The sequence below is a fragment of the Salmo salar genome, chromosome 09 (genome assembly GCF_965601325.2).
Source record: "Salmo salar chromosome 09, fSalSal1, whole genome shotgun sequence".
Taxonomy (NCBI): Eukaryota; Metazoa; Chordata; class Actinopteri; order Salmoniformes; family Salmonidae; genus Salmo; species Salmo salar.
In genome coordinates, this window is record NC_138299.1 from 39,657,497 (window position 1) to 39,675,478 (window position 17,982).

The following is a 17,982-nucleotide window of genomic DNA, read 5'->3' on the forward strand; positions in this document are numbered from 1 at the left end:
CGGCTGGGCCTACCTATTCACAGGCAATGAGGCTGGGCCTACCTATTCACAGGCAATGAGTCTGGGCCTACCTATTCAGAGGCAATGCAGCTGGGCCTACATATTCAGAGGCAATGTGGCTGGGCCTACCTATTCAGAGGCAATGAGGCTAGGCCTACCTATTCTGATTCAAAATGGCATGAAAAGGAAAATGTGAAAGAATTAAGAAACATTTATTCTCTCTGGATTGCAAAACTGTAGACCACCAGTAGGCAGGCAACCTTGCAACGTTTTACCCAGCCGCAGCCTGAGTATACCACCCAGCCATGACATCCCTACGCAACGTTCTTGTTTCATGTCAAGCGAACATTAGGTTGGCAACAATAAGTAGCACGCACAGAATGTTTTGTATTGAGAAGTTATTGTAAATACCCGATTGTAGATTTTATGCCATTCTGATGCTAAAGTTGTAGCCTAACAAATAGCCTACTGACAAATTTCTACAATTTTATGACCAACAAAAAGCTTTTATGTAAGCTCTTAATTTGTATCGAATTGTTGCATATAGCCTATATTCCTAAAATTCTGGCTAAATTTCACACGTGTGACTTTTAAAAGTATATAGAATATTATTTCACGCACAAGGTATTTTTTATAATACTCCTTACACTTGAGTTTCTAAGGTTTCTGAAACAACAGCTACAATTCAGAAAAATCAGGTAACATCCAAACAATTATTTTAATTAAGATACATTCAATTTCATTGTGCATCTTTTGGACCTGCAGGTTTTTTACTGCTTTATCATAATGTAGTCTTAAACATTAGGGAATGTTCCCCATACGGTCTTCACCGTGGCCTTTTGATGTAATAACTGCACTTTGTTTAACCGCAGTACCTTAGTCAGTCTAATAAATAAACATTAGGATAACTTCTCTGAAGCGTTGCATTACATTTAAGTTGAGAAGTGAAAAAACAATGTTCAATATTAAGACTGTTGTGTTTATCAACAAAAAAAACATAACACAAACAAAAAAGCAAAATACAAACATCCAAAATAATAGCAATTGATATCACCCTGAAGCACTTAAATGCAAAAGTTGTTTTCCTGCTGGTTTAGATTGTCTACTTTAGCCCCTTGTCTCTAATAACATTTGCAGAGAAGTGTTCAAAAATGGGTTTAAGAGACAAGCTGTTGATGAGGATGGCACAATGTCCCCCGTCCCCAGTCAGTCAGTCCTTCAATACACCTGACCTGTCCTGTGAGTTGATTGCTGGACAACAAACAGACAGTGTCATGTCTGTAGATACTGTAGATAGTGTGGCAAACCTTTCCTTCCATGTCCTGTCTTTAACGGTGTGTTAACTTGAGTTCTCCACACCATGTTATATGGAAGAGAATGTTGTGATGGATATCGCTCCTAGGTGAGGTCCTTCATTTAAATACAGAGAGTGATTGTTTGTGATGAGCTGACACAGGACCCATTGTAAGAGAGGACTCATCTCTCCATTTCTCCTTCTGTCATCCTCTTTTCTCTCAATCTGCCCGTCTGTCTGTTCTGCTCCCCCTCTTCTTCCCTCCCTCTCTCTCTCTCTCCCACCTCTGTCTCTCCGTCCGTCCATTCGCCCGTCTGTCTGTGTTCTACAGTGCTGAGGCGCTGACGGTGTGGGGGTGGAGGGTGTCACGGTGGTGGGCTGTCATACCCTTGAAGGCCAGCGAGGAGGCAATATTGTCACAGCTGTGGTGAGAGAGAGCACTGCCACTGGGCGGCTGCCATGTGGGACCGGTCACATAGGCCGACGTGGTGGCGCTGTACCCCATGTAGGGCGACACTGGGGTGGGAGGGTGGTAGGCCGGGATACTGGGTGCTGTGACATAACTGTTCACTGTGGGCAAACCACTCTGCATCTGTCAGGGAGAAGGGAGAGAGAGAGGGGAGAGAGAGAGGGGAGAGAGATGGTGAGACAATAGATAGGGAGGAGAGAAACAAGGTGAGGTAGGTAGAGAGCGACATAACGGTTCACTGTGCTTGGGCAAGACACTCTGTGTCAGAGATGATAGATAGATAGATAGATAGATAGATAGATAGATAGATAGATAGATAGATAGATAGATAGATAGATAGATAGATAGATAGATAGATAGATAGATAGATAGATAGATAGATAGATAGATAGATAGATAGATAGATAGATAGATAGATAGATAGATAGATAGATAGATAGATAGATAGATAGATAGATAGATAGATAGATAGATAGATAGATAGATAGATAGATAGATAGATAGATAGATAGATAGATAGATAGATAGATAGATAGATAGATAGATAGATAGATAGATAGATAGATAGATAGATAGATAGATAGATAGATAGATAGATAGATAGATAGATAGATAGATAGATAGATAGATAGATAGATAGATAGATAGATAGATAGATAGATAGATAGATAGATAGATAGATAGATAGATAGATAGATAGATAGATAGATAGATAGATAGATAGATAGATAGATAGATAGATAGATAGATAGATAGATAGATAGATAGATAGATAGATAGATAGATAGATAGATAGATAGATAGATAGATAGATAGATAGATAGATAGATAGATAGATAGATAGATAGATAGATAGATAGATTAGATTAGATTAGACAGAGAGATAGATTAGATTAGACAGAGAGATAGATTAGATTAGACAGAGAGATAGATCAGATTAGACCAAGAGATAGATCAGATTAGACAGAGGTGGAGTGAGGACCAGCGAGAAAGGATAGACCTGGTTAGACAGAGTTAGAGTCAGGTAGAGTCAGCTAGAGAGAGAGTGACCAAGTTAGACTGAGTTAGAGTGAGGTAGAGAGAGATCATGTTAGACAGAGGTAGAGTAAGGTAGAGAGAGAAGAGACCTGGTTAGACAGCGATAGAGTGAGGTAGAGAGAGAGAGGAGAGACCAGGTTAGACAGAGGTACAGTAAGGTACAGAGAGAGAGAGAGAGAGAGAGAGAGAGAGAGAGAGAGAGAGAGAGCAGGTTAGACAGAGGTAGAGTGAAGTAGAGAGAGAGAGAGGAGAGACCAGGTTAGACAGAGGTAGAGTGAAGTAGAGAGAGAGAGAGGAGAGACCAGGTTAGACAGAGGTAGAGTGAAGTAGAGAGAGAGAGAGGAGAGACCAGGTTAGACAGAGGTAGAGTGAAGTAGAGAGAGGAAAGACCAGAGTAGACAGAGGTAGAGTGAAGTAGAGAGAGGAGAGACCAGAGTAGACAGAGGTAGAGTGAAGTAGAGAGAGGAGAGACCAGAGTAGACAGAGGTAGAGTGAAGTAGAGAGAGGAGAGACCAGAGTAGACAGAGGTAGAGTGAAGTAGAGAGAGGAGAGACCAGAGTAGACAGAAGTAGAGTGAGGTAGAGACAGGAGAGACCAGGTTAGACAGAAGTAGAGTGAGGTAGAGACAGGAGAGACCAGGTTAGACAGAAGTAGAGTGAGGTAGAGAGAGGTAGAAAGAGAGAGAGAGAGGGAGAACAGGTTATAGAGAGGTAGAGAGAGAGAGGAGAGACCAAGTTAGACATAGGTAGAGAAACAGAGAGAGAAAGAGAGACCAGGTTAGACTGAGGTAGAGTGAGGTAGAAAGAGAGAGGTAGAGAGAGGCGACAGAGGTAGAGAAAAGAGAGACCAGGTTAGACAGATGTACAGTGAGGTAGAGAGAGGAGAGACCTGGTTAGAAAGAGGTAGAGAGAGGAGAGACTAGGTTAGACTGATGTAGAGTGAGGTAGAGAGAGGAGAGACTAGGTTCGACTGAGGTAGAGTGAGGTAGAGAGAGAGTGACCAAGTTAGACTGAGTTAGAGTGAGGTAGAGAGAGATCATGTTAGACAGAGGTAGAGTGAGGTAGAGAGAGATCATGTTAGACAGAGGTAGAGTAAGGTAGAGAGAGAAGAGACCTGGTTAGACAGCAATAGAGTGAGGTAGAGAGAGAGAGGAGAGACCAGGTTAGATAGAGGTAGAGTCAGGTAGAGTGAGGTAGAGAGAGAGAGACCAGGTTCGACTGAGGTAGAGTGAGGTAGAGAGAGAGAGGAGAGACCAGGTTAGAAAGAGGTAGAGTCAGGTAGAGTGAGGTAGAGAGAGAGAGACCAGGTTAGACTGAGGTAGAGTGAGGTAGAAAGAGGGAGGTAGAGAGAGGCGACAGAGGTAGGGAGAAGAGAGACCAGGTTAGACAGAGGTACAGTGAGGTAAAGAGAGGAGAGACCAGGTTAGACAGAGGTAGAGAAACAGAGAGAGAAAGAGAGACCAGGTTTGACAGAGGTAGAGTGAGGTAGAGAGAGAGACCAGGTTATACAGAGGTAGAGAGAGAGAGAGAGAGAGAGAGAGAGAGAGAGAGAGAGAGACAGAGGTAGAGGTAGAGTCAGGTAAAGTGATGTAGAAAGAGAGAGGTAGCGAGAGGAGACAGACGTTGAGAGAGGAGAGACCATAGACAGGGGTAGAGTGAGGTAGAGAAAGGAGAGACGGGTTAGACATAAGTAGAGGGAGGTAGAGAGAGAGATGAGAGACCAGATTAGACAGAGGTAGATTGCAATAGAGAGAGGAGAGACTAGGTTAGACTGATGTAGAGTGAGGTATAGAGAGGAGAGACTAGGTTAGACTGATGTAGAGTGAGTTAGAGAGAGGAGAGACTAGGTTAGACTGAGGTAGAGAGAGGAGAGACTAGGTTAGACTGAGGTAGAATGAGGTAGAGAGAGGAGAGACTAGGTTAGACTGAGGTAGAGTGAGGTAGAGAGGGGAGAGACTAGGTTAGACTGATGTAGAGTGAGGTAGAGAGAGGAGAGACTAGGTTAGACTGAGGTAGAGTGAGGTAGAGAGAGGAGAGACTAGGTTAGACTGAGGTAGAATGAGGTAGAGAGAGGAGAGACTAGGTTAGACTGAGGTAGAGTGAGGTAGAGAGAGGAGAGACTAGGTTAGACTGATGTAGAGTGAGGTAGAGAGAGGAGAGACTAGGTTAGACTGAGGTAGAGTGAGGTAGAGAGAGGAGAGACTAGGTTAGACTGAGGTAGAATGAGGTAGAGAGAGGAGAGACTAGGTTAGACTGAGGTAGAGTGAGGTAGAGAGAGGAGAGACTAGGTTAGACTGAGGTAGAGTGAGGTAGAGAGAGGATAGACTAGATTAGACTGAGGTAGAGTGAGGTAGAGAAAGGAGAGACTAGGTTAGACTGAGGTAGAGTGAGGTAGAGAAAGTGAAGACCAGGTATGAAAGAGGTAGAGTAAGGCAAAGATAGGAGAGACTAGGTTAGACAGAGGTTGAGTGAGGTAGCGAGAGAGAGGAGAGAGCTGGTTAGACATAGGTAGAGTGATATAGAGAGAGAGGAGAGACCAGGTTAGACAGAGGTAGAGTGAGGTAGAGAGAGAGGAGACCTGGTTAGAAAGAGAGAGAGAGAAACAGAGAGAGAGAGAGAGACCAGGTTAGACAGAGGTAGAGGTAGAGATAGGAGAGACCAGGTTAGACAGAGGTAGAGTACGGTAGAGAGAGGAGAGACCAGGTTCGACAGAGAGAGAGAGAGAGAGAGAGAGAGAGAGAGAGCAGGTTTGACAGAGGTAGACAGAGACCAGGTTATACAGAGGTAGAGAGAGAGAGAGAGAGAGAGAGAGAGAGAGAGACAGAGGTAGAGTCAGGTAAAGTGAGGTAGAGAGAGAGAGAGGTAGCGAGAGGAGACAGACATTGAGAGAGGAGAGATCATAGACGGGTAGAGTGAGGTAGAGAAAGGAGAGACTGGGTTAGACATAAGTAGAGGGAGGTAGCGAGAGAGATGAGAGACCAGGTTAGACAGAGGTAGAGTGAGGTAGAGCTAGAGGAGACCTGCCTCTACCTCTGTCTTACCTGGCTCTCTCTCTCTCTCTCTCTCTCTCTGTTTCTCTCTCTCTGTCTAACCTGGTCTCTCCTCTTTAAAGAGGAGAAAGAGAGGAGAGACCAGGTTTGACAGATGTAGAGTGAGGTAGAGAAAGGGAAGACCAGGTTTGACAGAGGTAGATTAAAGCAAACATAGGAGAGACTAGAGGTTAGACAGAGGTAGAGTGCGGGGGGGTAGAGTGAGGTAGAGAGAGGTAGAGAGAGGAGAGACCAGGTTAGATAGAGGTAGAGTGAGGTTGAGAGAGAGACGAGGTTAGACTGAGGTAGAGTGCGGTAGAGAAAGGAGAGACCGGGTTAGACAGAACTAGAGTGAGCTAGAGAGAGATGAGAGACCAGGTTAGACATACGTAAAGTGAGGTAGAGATAGAGAGGAGAGACCAGGTTAGACAGAGGTACAGTAAGAGAGAGAGAGAGAGAGAGAGAGAGAGAGAGAGAGAGAGAGAGAGAGAGAGAGAGAGAGAGAGACCAGGTTGGACAGAGGTAGAGTGAAGTAGAGAGAGGAGAGACCAGGTTAGACAGAGGTAGATTGAGGTAGAGAGAGAGAGAGGAGAGACCAGGTTAGACAGAGGTAGAGTGAAGTAGAGAGAGGAGAGACCAGAGTAGACAGAAGTAGAGTGAGGTAGAGAGAGGTAGAAAGAGAGAGAGAGAGGGAGAACAGGTTATAGAGAGGTAGAGAGAGAGAGGAGAGACCAAGTTAGACATAGGTAGAGTGAGGTAGAGATAGAGAGGAGAGACCAGGTTAGACAGAGGTAGAGTGAGGTAGAGAGAGAGAGACCAGGTTAGACAGAAGTAGAGTGAGGTAGAGAGAGAGATGAGAGACCAGGTTAGACAGAGGTAGAGTGAGGTAGAGTGAGGTAGAGAGAGGAAAGGCCAGGTTAGACCGAAGTAGTGAGGTAGAGAGAGGTAGAGACAGAGAGAGCAGGTTACACAGAGGTAGAGAGAGAGAGGAGAGATACAGAAGGGGAGGAGAAGAGGCATTAGGGAAATGAGGTGTATGTGGTCATTGAGGGAAGGGGACTGGAGAGTAATGAGGAAAAGGAGAGAGAAAGGGAGAAGTGAGAGTTATGGTGAGGCTTAGGGTTGAGTTAGAATGTACTGTACTGTAGGTTTATGGGAGAGAGGTGACAGGTGAGATAGGAGAAGAGAGGGTGAATGGGGACAGAATAAAATAGGCATTTGGAGAAGTTTAGGGAGGAGAGAGGAGATATGGGATGACAGAAATGAACAAGGGAAAGGGGAAAGAAATGTACAGAGGGTTAAACAAGCATGAGCAACTCTTTGGCACCATGACAAAAAATAACTTGGAGAAATCACCAAATTGTTTCAACACTATGCCTTAGATATTAAATCCGTGTGTGGTCTATTCTATGACTTATGGGAATCAGAATGGTTTCTGCGGAAGAGAGATCATTTTCGTTGCTGTATATTATTTGGCCAGGAATTCCTCGACATAAGACCCAATGCCTATATTATTTCTTTCTTTCGATGGACATTTACAGTCATGACGATGCACGTGCATTACTCAGATTCTTAACGCGTTTAGTTTTTATGGAGCCTATATTTAAGGGATGGTTTGTATATCACGAAGCAAAATGCCGTTGGCCTTCTTACGTAAAGGCATTTTAGTTTACGGTTAACCTATCTAATGTTCTCCTACTGAATGTTTTCCATCGGCCTACACAGCCTTTCATTTATGTTTTGTTTTTTCTAGCTATTTAAATGATTTTAAAGCTAATAAAATCTAATAAAGTAGCCTAGCCTACATAGCCCATGTTGCACATATCTTCATTTGGTACAATTATTTTCCCGGTGTTGGATATTGATAAATCAATATGCACACGTCACATGAATAAATTCAGTTTTATCGAATCCTGATATTCTACACGACTTGTTTTTCGTATAGGCAAACTTTTTTTTCTCCCTCCTGTATTCATAAATATTAAATGTGAAGTCAGGCTTGCATGCTTGTGGCTCTCAATAGTTATTTTAATGGCTATCATTCTACAGTAAATTCTGTCAAATGGAAAAGGCAAGATTACCAATTGAATTCTAGTTTTTTATTTCGTTACATAATTCACTTTCTTTTTGTTTATCGTTTTCATGCATTTATGTTATACAAGACGGCATACCTGAGATGAATCACAAATAGCCTATATTGACGGATAAAAGTCATTTCAATTGCAATAGGCCGACACATAAGGATCACTGAAATAAGAACACGTAGGCAGGCAAGGCAGTCTGTAGTAATACATATTTTATCATTTTTATTCTAATCCAATCTCGAGGTATTTAGACAACAGCAGACCATATTGAAATGCATAAAATGGTTTGCCTAATAGGCTAATAAATCATAATTGTAGGAAAAATGCCGTCGTATCCAACATGTCAGTCAAAACCTAATGGTCTTTGCTATGTTGCTATTATGTCTGATGAAAACGATCCTATAGACTCTAGAGTACTGGCACGTAAGAAAGGCATTTAAAGATTACATCCGAGCCGCCGGCGTTGTTTGTAAATATGCGTGTCGTTACCTTAAATTGAAATGTAATGATCCAATTATTTTTCCAAAGAGTGACATGATATACCCTGGCCCCGTGGGCGCATGACTGGGACAACTCAAGTAGGCTTACGGTTAACAGAACGTCGGTCACTGCATGCATGTTATGTAGCTATAAGACAAATAATAAGATACATCTTGAATTCATTGTATGTTTTTGGTTATTTCGAAATGTTTGCGTGTGGGTTCGATAAAAAATATATTATTTGTTATTAATCTATACATGTTTTATTGAGCTGTCATTGGAAAGGAGTTATTTTTTGTTTTATGTTTCTCATCAGTAAATAGCTGTGCCATTGCAGCTGCATAGCCTATACTGAGCTGTTCGCTGACACTTGAACAAAGAAAAAATAACATTATTTTAGCAAAAAAATGTATTTGGACATAATGAATCCTTCAGCTTTTTGAAAATCCCCACTCCTTAATTCAGTCGCCAGAAGTCTACTTTTATTATAAGGAGGGACCTTGTGGACCCCCTAAATGTGGAGTATGAAATCATTTTTACATAACACATTTTTGCTATCGTTCTTTTTTTACATCCGTTATTAGACATGGTCTTTTGCCTGCTAATGCCTGCAATGCAGTGAAGAAAACGATATGACAACAATAACATCTAATGTAACTGGCCCCTCTAACAGTACAACTGGCCCCAGCTTGGCCCCCCCAGTTGAAATGGTCTAGAACCACCACTGTGTGGATCTGGATAGGGAGAGTGTTTTGCTATGTGTTTTGAAAGTGCGTGCCGACTGCAGTGTGTGTATAGTGCTTTGAAATATGGGTCTATATGCCCCAATTTGAAAGGATTTAGTACATCAGTAGGCCTAGTTTATCGTCAACAAATGAAGTCCCGTTGACAACTATAGGCCTATAGCAGCCTGTGGCACGCAGAGAAAGCCATACTTTGAAAATGGGGCGTTTGAATCGATTAAAACCGCACGAATTGCAATCCAAATATATAGTTGAAAATGTATCGTATTATAAGTATTTATTATATTCTGATGATGGCTTTAGATCAGACTTTGACATACAAAATCTCAAAACTAAATAATTTGCTTATTGAAACCTTGGAATAAAATAAAGTAAAAATCTAAAACATAACTTGACCTATGTCTGATTATGCCATGTATAGACTATCTGAAAAATGCATTAGGCCTACATTTTTTTATTTTTTATTTTTTATCCGAACGAGTTATATCACCACCGCATGTGTTTTTCTGCATAATTCGTCCCCATTGATGCATCAAACGGTAGTCTATTGAATAAATCGAGGTCTCCATGTATCATCAACTGGTCATAACTCGCCAGTCTTTTGGTCTCAAGGGGGGTTTCAATGCTGCGTGTATAAACAACAAACCATCACATACATTTGATAACACCATACTTGAATATCGAACAATTCACTTCACATTATACCATTTGAAAAGGTCCGTGCGCCTTTTTCCACTAGGCGTTATTGGGTGTCAAGACCCCGGGAATTAGTTTTGGCATTATCTCGCGTGCCCCCGACGATATATCATACGAAGTACGCATGCCTCCCCCTCTCACTTCCTCTCTCACACACACTATATCACTCGTGCATGCTCGCACTCACACTCTGTGTCCTCCACCTCTTGCCTCCACCTCACACGTTGTTTGCACCCTTGCAGTCGATATATTATGCAACATAAAATGCACCATATTTTCTACACAAGACTAACACCGAGTTTAGTGAGATGTTCTTCGTGAAACTTTTGGAATGAAAATACGTTTATACACACAAAAATATAATATGTTATTCGACTAGGCCTATTAGTGGGATAAGCTTCGATGGAATTTACCCACAATTTCAGCAATACCTTTCAGCTTCTATTAGATCAGCGTGCAAATCATTATTTGAGGTTAATTGTTAACATAAATGTAGCCTAGTCCACTGGCCAAAATATATAAACGTGTCATTACGATTGAATTATTTAAACCAATCTTGTTATTCATTTACATTAGGCCTAATATTAGTCATTTTAGCACGTACTGAAATGCCATGCAATTAGCAAGTCAGCATAAAATATACAACAATAACACACAAAAATCAAACCTTTTTTTTTTATTCCCCGATGATTGTTATGATTATCTTAGTCTGTCTTTCTGTTTTGTGCCAATTGATTTTCTCTTCTCGAATGAAAAACAAAATAATACTGTAGAAAACGTGTCCAACTTATTTTTAAGAACAAACTCGTATTTACAATGACGGCCTACCGGAGAACAGTGGGTTAACTGCCTTGTTCGGGGAAGAACGACAGATTTTTACCTTGTCAGCTCGGGGATTGGATCCAGCAACAACGCTCTAACCACTAGGCTACCTGCCGTCCAATAGGATACCTGCCGTCCAATAGGATATCTGCCGTCCAATAGGATATCTGCCGTCCAATGATGTAAATCAACGTCAGCAGGATGACCTGATTCCCCTGGTCAAGTTTACTGGTAGAAAATATGAGGACTTGAGAAGTCTAGTTTCTTTTTTCTTCATTGATATCCCTAAACCTTATAAGATAAAGGCAAGTGGCTGCAAAGTACAAAATAACAAGAGCTTTTTCTGAAAAAATTACAAATTAAATCTGTTACCCCCATACAACATTTGGCTATGGAATATCGCTATATTTAAAGTTTCATTCAAACAGAACTCTACAACCCTTACACTTTTTTTTAGCAGTTTTACAACTGCAGTAAAAGTGCAGTAACTGCAGTGAAATGTGGTATTTGTGGTATACTGCACTCTAACTGAGAGTAACACTGAAAAATGACTGCAGTAAACAAAACGGTGTTAGTTTGGATGCAGTATTTTCAGCATGCTGCAGTTATACTTCACTCTAACTACAGTTATACTGCAGTGTACTGCAGTTATACTGCACTCTGACTGCAATATTTTTTCGTACGAAAAAGTTGGTCTATTGAAATGCACATTTGGCGTGCTATGCTAACGACCCGCAATTGAGCTTCTCAGTGCATCATACACAGTGCATCATACACAGTGCCTTCGGAAGGTATTCAGACTCCTTGATTTTTTCCCCGCGTTTTGTTACGTTACAGCCTTATTCTAAAATTGATTAAATTGTTTTTTTTCCCTCATCAATCTACACACAATACCCCATAATGACAAAGTAAAATAGGTTTTTAGACATTTTTGCAAATGTTTAAAAAAAAATCTGAAATATCACATTTACGTAAGTATTTATTCAGTACTTTGTTGAAGCACCTTTGGCAGCGATTACAGCATCAAGTCTTGTTGGGTATGACGCTGCAAGCTGAGCACACCTGTATTTGGGGAGTTTCTCCCATTCTTCTCTGCAGATCCTCTCAAGCTCTGTCAGGTTGGATGGGGAGCGTCGCTGCACAGCTACTTTCAGGTTTCTCCAGAGATGTTTGATCAGGTTTATGTCCTGGCTCTGGCTGGGCTTCTCAAGGAAATTCAGAGACTTGTCCCGAAGCCACTCCTGCGTTGTCTTGGCTGTGTGCTTAGGGTCGTTGTCCTGTTGTAAGGTGAACCTTCACCCCAGTCTGAGGTCCTGAGAGCTCTGGAGCAGGTTTTCATCAAGGATCTCTCTGTACTTTTCTCTGTTCATCTTTGCCTCGATCCTGACTAGTCTCCCAGTCCCTGACACTGAAAAACATCCCCACAACATGATGCAGCCACCAAGACGCTTCACCATAGGGATGCTGCCAGGTTTCCTCTAGACGTGAATTACACTTGGCATTTAGGCCAAAGAGTTCAAGCTTGGTTTCATCAGACCAGAGAATCTTGTTTCCTATGGTCTGACAATCTTTAGGTGCCTTTTGGCAAACTCCAAGAGGGCTGTCATGTGCTTTTTACTGAGGAGTGGCTTCTGTCTGGCTACTCTACCATAAAGGCCTGATACGTGGAGTGCTGCAGAGATGGTTGTCCTTATGGAAGTTTCTCCCATCTCCACAGAGGAACTCTAGAGCTCTGTCAGAGTGACCATCGGGTTCTTGGTCACCTCCCTGACCAAGGCTCTTCTCCCCGATTGCTCAGTTTAGCCGGGTGGCCAGCTCTAGGAAGAGTCTTGGTGGTTCCAAACTTCTTCCATTTAAGAATGATGGAGGCCACTGTGTTCTTGGGGACCTTCAATGCTGCAGACATTTGTTGGTACCCTCCCCAGATCTGTGCCCCGACACAATCCTGACTCGGAGCTCTATGGACAATTCCTTCGACCTAATGGCTTGGTTTTTGCTCTGACATGCACTGTCAACTGTGAGACCTTATATAGACAGGTGTGTGCCTTTCCAAATCATATCCAATCAATTGAATTTATCACAGGTGGACTCCAATCAAGTTGTACAAACATCTCAAGGATGATCAATGGAAACAGGATGCAGCTGAGCTCAATTTCGAGTCTCATAGCAAAAGGTCTGAATACTAATGTAAATAAGGTATTTCTGTTTATTATTTTCATTATGTATTTCTGTTTATTATTTGTAATACATTTGCTAAAAAATTTAAAATAAACAGTTTTCACTTTGCCATTATGGGGTATTGTATGTAGATTGTGGAGGATTTAAAAAAAACAAAAAACATTTAGAGTAAGATTGTAACGTATCAGAATGTGGTTTGAATACTTTCAGAAGGCACTGTATGTCAAGATGTCAACATGCTATCACCTGCAAGGAAATGTATGGGTCCTGAGGGTCCAGGTTCATGGTTAATTTGTCCCAGAACTGAATCAATCATATGCCAGGGATGGACACAAAACTACAATATGTCATAGCAATGTAACAGCACAGTAGCCCTATGTATCCGAATAGAACAAGCCACAGTAGCCTATACACTGCGGTGGTTGGTGCCTTGTCTAGAGGCATAGCGCCCAGCTCCAGGAGGAGGTAGCGTGTCAATATGATTGAAAGCACTAAGAAAGCATTCTCAGCTAGTATATTGATTATACAATTTTATTTATTTATTTTATTTCACCTTTATTTAACCAGGTAGGCAAGTTGAGAACAAGTTCTCATTTACAATTGCGACCTGGCCTCACAATAAGTGTGAGACACTAAACTTGAAGGTCATCATATTGTACCTGACCTTGTGATTAACACAAATTAGGCTAAAGATGGATGAGGATGGAATTCTATAGAAAAGGAGGTGTTTCCTTTTACCTGTGTACATTTTGCTTCAGGTTCTATAGAATGCGGTGGTTTATGCTGCACGCCATTGACTAGTGGAGAACTTGCTGATGGCGGAAAATGTGTCCTGTTTATAACACTCCATTCTTCTAGTTTGGCGCTGGGAAAGGACGAACTGTCACTAACTGCATGGAGCAAAACAAAGAGACACAGAGACAGAGGAGAGGGAAGTCAGAGGAGATGAACCGAAGAGACTTCACGCTACCACTCCCATCTATTGTAGGCATTCATCTCACCTCAAAACTATAGCTTTTTAGCAAAACCCCCGACTAAAAGTTATCGTGCAAAAATACGAAGAATACTTGAAATGGTAACGATTATCATTTGCTAGGAATTACTTCAGATCCGACCATTTAAATAGAGAAATGGCTAGGGCTATGGTTGTCTTAAAAGGCGTTTCTGCATCTGTTTAGACAAATCTGAATTAGGCAGACTCGTTTTGTGCAGAGGGCGCCTAGCCCTAGTCATTTCTCTATTTACATGATCTGAAGTGATTCCTCAGAACCCTGGAAAAACCGTATATGTGTGTGGTTTTGCCTTAACCTACTGATCAAACCGAAGCAGCTCATTGCTAAAAGGAATGCAGTAAGACGATTCTTTCGTATAATGGCCAGGAACATTTAACCAAGCCCGTCTTCCTGTGGGGACAAATTAGATTTACTTGAACCGTTCCCCCTTTGAACGTGATGGATATTATATTATACACGGTTCCCAGAGTTTAGAATAGGAAAAGCAAGCCCACCAGTGTTGTAACTTGAGAAGACCACTGAATCGATTATTTTTTTTCTCGACCCACTTTACTTTCTTTCAACAAATCAAGTTTTACTTGTAGTTGTCTATTTTGTGCATAAAGACATTTGTTAAAATATTAGTTGAAGGTCTAAAAGATTTGGGTCTTTTTTGAGGGTCTTTTTCTTAAATAATCATTCGCTGACATAAAGCTGTCTTAGGTTATTTCGAGGGAGGATGTATGTTATCTTCCGTTCTTGTTGTGTGTGTGTGTGTGTGTGTGTGTGTGTGTGTGTGTGTGTGTGTGTGTGTGTGTGTGTGTGTGTGTGTGTGTGTGTGTGTGGTGTGTGTGTGTGTGTGTGTGTGTGTGTGTGTGTGTGTGACAGTGCCATTTGATGATCAATGTCTTTCAAAATATCGCCATATTCCAAATGCAACACATCATTTTTTTACGCATTTTTACCCATAGCCTATAGTTTTACGCATAGCCTACAGTTTTACGCATGAGGCCTGTACTCGCCATTTGCGTCTTAGTGATATTTTTGTTAGGCTCTTTGTCTTAGAATAAGCCTACTGTATTGAGTATTCACTCCATGTTGTAGTGTAAACCCAACAGCAAATCTATAATAGGCCATATCATAGTCAAGTTTTTCTAAATGAAAACCTGAGTCTCGAGGCTGGCGACGTGATCGTGGCGCTAAAAGGCCTCACGTCATTCAGTGTACATTATACTTATTTCGGCTTTCAAAACCTGCCGCAAACATCTGCTAATAATTTGGAAATGCATAAATTGTTTAGAAAGGCATTCTTTGAGAACACATTCCTCCCCGGGATTTCTTGTTCGGCTTGAAGATCTGCGCTGCGTTTGAGGGGCGAAGCCTTGTTGTTTAGATTGTCGGAGTTAAGTTAAGACATGGAATGGCCGCGGCCTCTGGTATCTAAAGAGTTGTATTATACAAGCTCTAAGGAGAGTGGCATGTTTCTATCTACAAGGCGGTGAGACGCAAGAGCGTTATATCTTCTGACAGATGCACGGTTATGACAAGCGCATAGGCCGTCGACTGACATCTTACACTCTCCTTGCTAAAACAAAAAACGTTGTCCCTAAAAATCTTATTCACAAGAAAATCATGTATTATTATTTGTTGAAGGTCATATTTATTTAAGCTATATTGTTTCCAAAACATAATAGTATTTGTGGTAACATAGCGAAAACGAACTGTCCAATCATGACTGTAACTAACAAAAACAAGTTCTCTAAACTGAGATAGGGCCTTTACGCAACAACACAGGCCAGTAGCCTAGTTCAATATAGCCCGTTTAGCCTATTGGAGCAGTATGATAGGCTAAAAAGGTGTGAAACGGCATCGCAAGGGTGTGTATTTTGAAGCAAGGCAAGAACGAAATGTGTGGCTGCAAGATATGGCATGGCAAAGCTTTGAACACCTCATTTTGATTTGAGTTCATCTCCTCGTGCACCGCTGCGCCTTCCCTTCGTTATCCCACTAATATTCAACATCCGCCCCAAGCCTTCCGTCAACCATCTGTTTTAATGCAACCGTTTGAACTAGGAACTAAACGTTACCAATACACGCACTCACCGGTTCTGGCAAATAACACATCACTAACTTAGAAAGCCAATTTATTTTCGCAGTTCGTTCACTATTTTATATTTTATTAGTAGAATAATGATCCTGATAAAAAAAAATGCAGAACTCAAAATTAAAAAAGTTACACATCTGCCTACTTTGCGACAAGGCCCACGACACGCAAGTACACACGCAGACACGCAAAGTACGCACACGCACCGCACCCCCTGCTGACCCATGCGTTTTCCTATTTATTTTAACCATTAACAAATGCAAATTCTTTGCCCATGTACCAAAGTAAAAATCATGCTTACTTTGTTGCTCTGTTATCGACCGAATCCCCAGAATATCTGTTACCGAGTGCGATGAGGGCCATATCCTGTGCATAGCCATGTGTCCAGGGAGGGAGTGCATGCCCGGGGGAGTCGGTACTTTGGTCCCAGAGGCTCCGATGGGGGTCGGATACGAGTATATGTGGTTGTATGGTAGCGTTGGTTGAGGTGGTTGGTGAGACGACTGCTTGCTGGACTCATACTGGCTCTGCTGGGATAGATTGCCAATCTTGTTGCGGAGGATCCGACTGATGGAGCTCACAGATGGTAGATTAAATTTGTCACAAACGCCATCAGCCAGTAGCCTGTCCCGGATCTCCCATGCGAAAATACCCGGGTCCCTCTGCTTGTATGTCCGTATGTGCTTGACCACTGACGGCGTGGTGACCCGTGGCTTGCTGCCCCCGATCGCTCCCGGGAGTATAGAGCCGGTCTCGTTGTACCGGGCCAGTATCTTGCTGACGCAGCCGTGGGAGACCCGGAGCTGTCTGCTGATGTCGCAAGGCCTGATGCCCAGCTGAGCGAGCTCTACAATCCGCAGCCGGATGGCGTTGGGTAGCGGTCTGCCGTTGACGAAAACACCGCCGAGCTGGTTCACCTCTCCGAAGGCTGGCTCTGGTGTCATGGAAACATATAGAGAGACAGCTAAATGAAACACACATCTTATGTTAGACACCGTGTAGCTGTTGTAGCCTGTAATCACAACAATGCCATATTATGACTAGTGTTGTTAATCATGCCTAAATGCTAATGCGGTCTGCAATGTTGTTTCCACCCGGTTAAGGACGAATTAAATGCTTATTTACAGCATATGAGATTGTCTTAAATGTATTGGGATGTATATAGAATATGTATGTCTTTATACTACACTCAAAACAGATGCGTAAACCCCAATTTAGCGCGTGATGAAAATAAAAACATGTCCTCCCTTTAGACGCTCATAAAAACCCCGCACATTTTGTTCAGTTTGTCCATAACATACTGCTACATTGTAATGCCGTTGTGTTTTACTTTCGAGATACAGTTGCAGTACAAATGTGTTTTACGCATATCTATGCTATAGGCTAGTTTTACCAATCGGCTTCTAATAATGGTAATTGGAAAATCCCATCGTAAAAACCAACTGAAGCGTAAAACAACTATTCGGTGTATCCATACAATCGCCTTACAAGCAATATAGGCTAATCATAATTGAGGCAGGAATACCCGGGACCGAGCGCCTGTTACAGACTAACTCCATCATCGGCACAATGTTTCCATATAAACTTACCCATTGCGTTTAGTCCACAAATTATTATTGGGATCTCGGAGTTACACCTTCCGTCCAGTTCCGCGTCCAGTTTCACTGGTGTCTGGAAACCTGTCTAGGGGAGCACAAATCCTCGGTCTCCTCCGCCACGGGTTGGCTACTGCTAGAACCAAACTACGATAGTAGCGAGAAGGACAAATCCGCGATGTGTTTCCTGATGGCATGGGAGACAGGTTTACATTTCAATCCAGACAATCATGGGCCGGACTTCCAAAACTTTGCTTCTCCCCGAGGCTCGGTCCGCCAATGAAAGTTTGAGTTTGTAGAGAGCAGCTTTCCTATTGGATTGAAAGTTTGACATGACATATGCTCATGCAGCAAGGCAACCCCCTCTCTTCCACAGGAACTACAGACAGGGTTACCCTACCACCACGAATTGTAATTATGAGTTGCACTACACAGGAATGGTAAATTATAATATTAATA

At 42.2% G+C, this 17,982-nt stretch overlaps 1 protein-coding gene across 3 annotated transcripts; it reads right to left on the bottom strand.

The window, feature by feature from the left end:
• Positions 1-699: 699 nt before the first annotated feature.
• LOC106611306 (paired box protein Pax-9) lies at positions 700-17,716 on the bottom strand. 3 transcript variants are annotated; one of them, XM_014211354.3, is made up of 4 exons: positions 17,518-17,716; positions 16,230-16,862; positions 13,571-13,722; positions 700-1,886 (listed from the first exon to the last, which is right to left on the bottom strand). In XM_014211354.3, the coding sequence occupies exons 1-4, from the start codon at positions 17,519-17,521 to the stop codon at positions 1,620-1,622; spliced, it is 1,056 nt and encodes a 351-aa protein (XP_014066829.1). In that variant the 5' UTR covers positions 17,522-17,716; the 3' UTR covers positions 700-1,619. The 3 variants fall into 3 exon arrangements, with proteins under 3 accessions (XP_014066829.1, XP_014066828.1, XP_014066831.1); XM_014211353.3 differs by having other exon boundaries at positions 16,230-16,892; XM_014211356.3 differs by lacking the exon at positions 13,571-13,722 and having other exon boundaries at positions 16,273-16,892.
• Positions 17,717-17,982: the final 266 nt, after the last annotated feature.